The following is a 6787-nucleotide window of genomic DNA, read 5'->3' on the forward strand; positions in this document are numbered from 1 at the left end:
AGAGAAACATATCCAAAATTAATAAAGATCCAATGGTAAAATAAATAGTTATCATCTCTGCACTGAGACCAATTTTGACTGTCATAAATCTGGAAAATGTATGCTTGCTGCCAACTAGAGTTAACACACACTTGCAACATTAAAAGTAAATTGTTTGCATATCCAAATGCATCCAAGACTCATTGTAAACTAGTGCAGACCTCTGCCTCAATTTTTCTCACTCAAATTGGTCTTGAGCACAAACAAGTTTGGTCTTACTCATGTTGCTAGCCAATTCCATTTCCAATTTGCCTAGCATATTCTCAAAACTCTTCTTTCGCACAACCTTGGCCAAAATGTGAAGTATTTACACTATAAATCTTCCATACAACTTGTCTAAGTCCATCCATGGGAGCCCAAACTTGGATTTAGACAAGTTGATGCATTTTTGAGGCCCAAACCCTTGACAGGGCAGTCAAAAGCCAAAAATGAAACAAATTTGTACAATCAACTTCCAAATGCTTAACAGATGAAACTAATAAATAAAATGCCTTAAATGTTAATTAAGAAGAATATCCAGAAAGTACAGTAGGGAAAGAATCTATCGAATTACGGATTGTCACAAGAAAATGAGTTAAAACACCATTAAAAAGCAAGAATTCTTGATATTTCCAATTGAGAATGTCTTCAAAAACAATTTCCAACCCTATAAAAAGAAGAGGGAAGAATATTTATAGCACCATGAATTATTTATGAGGTCTTGTATGGACACACAACTATAGGAGGTTTTCTTTTACACATTTTGTCTTAAAAATGACTATTTTCCAAGCAAGAAAGCAACTTTTGTTGCTCCAAATGATATTTTTGAGCAACCTAACCTATCTAACCCTCCTAGACACTTAGGAATGATTAAAATCACTCAAAAAACATGTTTCCAACACTTTCCCAACCATTTCTAGGCCTATAAGGGAATTTCTCACTTTTTAGCCCTTTTTGGCCTCGAAGCACAAAATTGACAATTCAAGCTCTAAGAAGCAAAATTTGATCTCTCAAGAACAAAATGAGATGATGATCCTAGACACACTTATACATAGTGATAGGGACAAGTATCTCTCATTTTTAATACAAAATGGGGCAAAACTACCTGAAGATTTTGACATTACAAAGATTTTACCACCAGGAAAAACTTTAGGTCAAGATAACAGTCAAACTCCACCCATGACACAAATACAAGCAACGACCTCTAGTTTTCCTCAAAACTTACCTATCCAAACAAATGTCAACACAAATGCAAACTTACAAACAAGTGCGTCATCTTTAGTGATCAATGCTAGTATACCAACATAGAGCAAACCAATTGTATCAAGTGTCTCAGCACCTATTCAAATACAAACAACAAGTGCAACCCAACCTCCAATTTCCTATTCTATGGGATCAACATATAGTCATCAAAATGCAAATCTAGGTCTTGCCAATGCAACAAGTACAACTCAACCAAACATGGGTTCGCATATCACCTATTTCATAGTACCTAGTGGAACGCACAACACACAAAGTTACAATCTTGGTACCTTCCAACAACCTCCTAGTTATGCAACCACGAATCCTTTTGTTAAAGAGCAATTAACCCTACGGATGTGTGATCCAGAAAGGGCAATTGCGCGGTCTGGACATGGTGGATGCGTGACCCCAAAGGGTTGAATGCGTGATGCTGTCTATGCGATTGCATGATGATGAATGCTTGATTGCGTGACGGAAAATTCTTTTCTCGAAATTCATGCAACCTGAAAAAAAATGAAAAATTCACACAATCTGCAAAAATCACACAGAAAAAATAAAGAAGGTTAAATTGTTGTTGATTCATGTCAGGTTCACCAAAATGTTGTCTGTAAAATTCATCTTAATAAAAAAAATCAATTAGAAATCAAAGGGAAATCACGAATCCCTATCTAATCAAAGAATTCTTAACAAACTAACAATGAAATAACACAATAGTAAGAAATAAGAATTATAAATCAAATCAATCAAAACTCCCTATTCCAAGATTGCATATGGCTTTCATTGCTCTTCTCCTCTTCATGGTATGATGGCTCTCAGATATTGCACTAGTAACCTGCAAGTGACACAAAGATTCAAAGTTCGTGATTGAAAATGGAGATTGGATGCTCAATTTATAGAAAATTGGAGAAGATTGATTCAAAGGTGGAACAAAATGATCAAGAGGTGGAACTTAGGTGAACTCATATGCTGATTGATAGTTTAACTACTAATTGTAGGAGTGAAACTGAATAGATTGAATAGATCAATTGAGTCAACTGATTGAGAAAAAGCTGGCTAGAGAAAGAAAAAGAATGATTGGAGGAAATAAAGAGGATGACACACAGAGCTTAATTTAGAAAAAAACTAACTGAAAGAGGGAAATAGAGATTGGAGAGATAAATGATTTAATTAATTAATTGAATGAATGAATTAATTTAGCATGTTCTTGCATTTAGATTTAGACTTTCAATTTAATATTCAAATAATTGAATTTATTGATTCAATTTAGTATTTGAATATATTTAGAACTTAACTTTGATTTTCAATTTGGTTTTTGAAATCATGCACATGTAATTGAATTTGGAAGAATTAGAAGAAATATGAAATTAAACGAAATTAGAATTTGGGGGATTTGGAAAAGGAAGAATTAATTAGTTAATTAAATAATTTAAAGAAACTATTTAATTATTTTAGAAATGGACTTTAATTAAATAATAAAGATTATTTAAATTAAAGGAATTAAATCACAATTAATTAAACAATAAATATTTAATTAATATTTAGAAAGGGGTTTGAATGACTAGATGATTAGAAATAGAAATTGAATAATTAGTAATTTATTTAAATTGGGGAATTAACCACAATTAATTAATTAAATAATAAATACTTAATTAACATAAAAAAATAGTTAAAATGATTAAATGATGAAAGAATAAGAAATAGAATAATTACTAATATGATGAGGAAATATGAAATTAGAAGAATAAGATTAATTAACTTAATTAAATAATTAAATAATTATTTAACTAATTAGAGAAATAATTAGTACATGATCAATGAGACATTTTTAGGTGTCTATAGTATCCACACTCCTATTAATCCTAAACTTTCATTAAATTTATTTTTTATTTTTTAAATAAATTATAAAAAATAATTATTTTCATTAAAATAAATAACTAAATACAATAAAATTTTTAAATATATATTTATTAAAATTATTAAATATATATAGTTTTATAAAATATATATTAATAAATATATATAACTAAATACAATCCTAAGTTAATTTTATGTTACAAATTATTAATGTGGTGCTTAGTGGAATCATTGTTATGATTTACAAAATGATAGCCTTCAAAAATAATATTTGTATGAAATTATGTGATCAATGTTTGTATTAATTAACAAGTTAACATTTAAACATAAAATTAAGATAAAATAGAAATTTATTTTTTTTAAAATATTGTAGGAAGGGAAAAGGAATTCCCATGAAATATGAAAGTAATTTAAGTAATAATCCATTAAGAAATGAAGAATGTAAGAAAATGGAAAGATGTAGAATCCAATGAGCTTGAGCAATTTAATCTCACTTAAGAATTCCTAAGCACTATTTTTCTTCTCGTTTAGTTGGTTATATGAAGTAATAGAGGTTTATCACATAGAGCTCAAGAATGTAGTTTTGTAAGACTACTTAAAAGTGATGGTAATTATTAAAGGTATGTGCAATAATTTCTTGTATGGTCATATATTTCATGAGTTGATATTTAATTTTCTTATCATCCAACCATTTTAAAAGTCATAAAAAATAATTATTTTTTAAATACAAGACAAAATTAATTAACAAAAAAGTTATATATATATTTAGATATAGTAAAATTGATATTTATATTTTAAAATTGAATGTTAAAGATATTTTTAATTTTAAGAATTTAAACTTTGACAAATAAAAAATCATAGAAACTTTTCAAACTTTTTAAATTCTTGTCCTTCCAAATATCTATTGATATGAACAAAAAGTACAATATTTAAGAACCTTGCCATACTTTGCACATTCTTACTAACATAATTTCCTTATCCGACTATAGACATGTAAATTAATGAAATCACTGACTTGAAACATAGTCCAACGTCAATGTATTGGTCATTAGCTATTTATTTATTTTTGTCCACTTTATTTTCATATTTGTTGCAAGACAATTTAATCAACCATATATGGTTCATAATTTTCATAAAAAATTTAAATAATATTTTTTGTAAGATTATATAATTGACCATATAGTAAAATGATTCCCATAAATCCTAAAAATTTAATAAAATTAATTTTTTCTTTTTAATTAAATTATTAAAAATAAATGTTTTCATTAAAATGAATAACTAAATACAATAACATTTTTAAATATATATTTTATATAAATAATAGTCATTAAAAATACAATTATAAACAATATTCAATATATATTTTATATAAATAATAATCATTAAAAATTAAAATTATTATTTTGAAGACATATATCTTTTAATATAAAAAATTAATATTCACATATAAAAATGACATAAAGAAATATGAGCACTTCTACTAAGTCTTGACTGCCGATGTGAACTAAAAATAGCAGCAGGCTTAGTTAACAAATAGTTCTAAATAAAGAACATAAACGTGCATGGGATGCATAAAAAATATTTCCTAAATAAAACTACATTACGACGATTATTATGGAATTCTAAAACATAATTGCAGTTTATTATGCAAAAACATAACATTAAATTAAGCGGCACATACAACTTGAGTGACATTGTGCATAAACATAAATAAAATTAAAGAAAAAAAAAATGTTCCTGCACATGCACTTCAGTTCAATCTGTCGTTGGTTGTGCATGCACTCTTTGTGAAGCCATTCTAAGCTGCATGTCAGATTTTAAGAAATGAAGATATTTGAATTAATCTTCCAAATTATCTATTCTTATCAGCTGATGGGCTATAAATAGTTTCTTCTACCCTCTTACATCACCATAAAGCTTAAATTCTAGCCTTTTCCCTTGAAATAGTTTCTTCTACCTTCTACCCTGGTTTGGCTTAAGTTTTTTCCCAAGTAGCCATGAGTGGTGATATTGAAATGGAGATTGTTGAAGAATATGTAGATGTGGCAATGGCAGATGCACATATCAATGCTGTGTTTGAAGATGATCTAATGGAGGATCTAATGGATGATCTAACGGAGGAATCAATGGATGTTCTAATGGAGGATCTAAAGGATGATGCTGAGATAGAAGAGGAAGACGATGACGATAATATAACGGAGGATCTAAAGGAGGATGTAGAAATAGAAGAGGAAGATGACGACGATGATAATATAATGGAGGATCTAAAGGAGGATGCAGAGATGGAAGAGGAAGATGACGATGATAATATAATGGAGGATCTAAAGGAGGATGCAGAGATAGAAGAGGAAGATGATGATGATCCATTATAGAATCTTTGTCTTCTTCTTCTATATGGGCATTCTCCATTAGATCGTCTATTATAGCATCTTCCATTTCAATATCACTATATAGTGTCTCAAGAAAATCTCAACATTAAAGATAAATATATCAGCAGGCTGGCACAGATTGTTGGTGATTTAGGAAACATTATTTTATTCTGTTCTCTGTATTGTGTGTTATTAGGTATTTTATATATTGTTTGTATGCACTCTTTTTTCTGGTACTTAGCATAGAACTGAAGCTCTCGCAATATGTAACAATTTATTCTGATCAATATAATTTTTATTTTTTTTGCTATTTGCTGCTCCTCTGTTTCTATCATATACAAGGGAAAAAATATTGTGATAGTTTATTTTGTTCAATATAAATTCTGTCTTTGTTTCTATTTGATGCTCCTCTATTTCTATCATATATAAAATTGTAAATAATTTTGTTGATTTCCTGCTTGATAAAACTCTGAAATCTCCTCTGCTTCAAATTCAGTCTTTGGCTTTTAGTTGAAGATTTTTAGCCTATTGGCTCATGCCCTTTATTGGATGACAAAAAATACTTTGTGAAGGCCCTTGTGGACTTCATGCCTTTGCTGGGTTGTCATGCTCGCAAGTCTAGACCTCCATCATAAAAAAAAAAAAACTCAAATAATAGTAATGATTATGTTGATATATTATAATGTAGATTTGAAAGGTTATAATTATGTTAATAGTAATGTAATTTAAACATTTAGATTTTTAAACTATGAGATATACAATCTGTGATTGTAAATTTGTATAGAAAATTGTTTACTACTGTCGGCTTTTCAATCGAATTTGTACTTGTAAACCGAAAGAATTGCACAATTTTGGATGGTCTGTTATAAACATGTATGAATTATGATTACATGGCTACATATTTTATATGAACAAATTCTTTTTTAATTTTTTTTCCAAACTGAAGATATTTTTAGATATGCATAAATTTGTCGGGCCTCTGAAAAGGAAGATAAATGAGAGATTACATAAGAGTTCAAATTTCTATGTCAAAAGTTTCCTGTAGTTTATGATATTAAATTTTTTTATTATAATTTTTTTGGATTGTCTATAAGTGTTAATTATTTCTTTTAAGAAATAGGAAGTTGATTTATGACGGTTAAGATCAACACTCCCTTTTTGCTATTCTTGATACTGCTTACTGCAATAGATACTACAATATTGGCTAAACTAGCTTGCAATATACTTATTGCCACTGTATATCTCTTGTGGTCTCTAGAATGTTGATATTTGTTGTATCCTATGCAAATGTTGTTGATATATAA

The 6787-nt window shown here is 28.4% G+C and overlaps 1 protein-coding gene across 1 annotated transcript; it reads left to right on the plus strand.

Moving 5' to 3' along the window:
- The first annotated feature begins 5111 nt into the window (after positions 1-5111).
- Positions 5112-5486, plus strand: LOC131056360 (uncharacterized). Its single transcript, XM_057990720.2, has one exon. The coding sequence runs from the start codon at positions 5112-5114 to the stop codon at positions 5484-5486; it is 375 nt and encodes a 124-aa protein (XP_057846703.2).
- The last annotated feature ends 1301 nt before the right edge of the window (positions 5487-6787 follow it).

This window comes from Cryptomeria japonica, chromosome 7 (assembly GCF_030272615.1).
Source record: "Cryptomeria japonica chromosome 7, Sugi_1.0, whole genome shotgun sequence".
NCBI classification, from domain to species: Eukaryota; Viridiplantae; Streptophyta; class Pinopsida; order Cupressales; family Cupressaceae; genus Cryptomeria; species Cryptomeria japonica.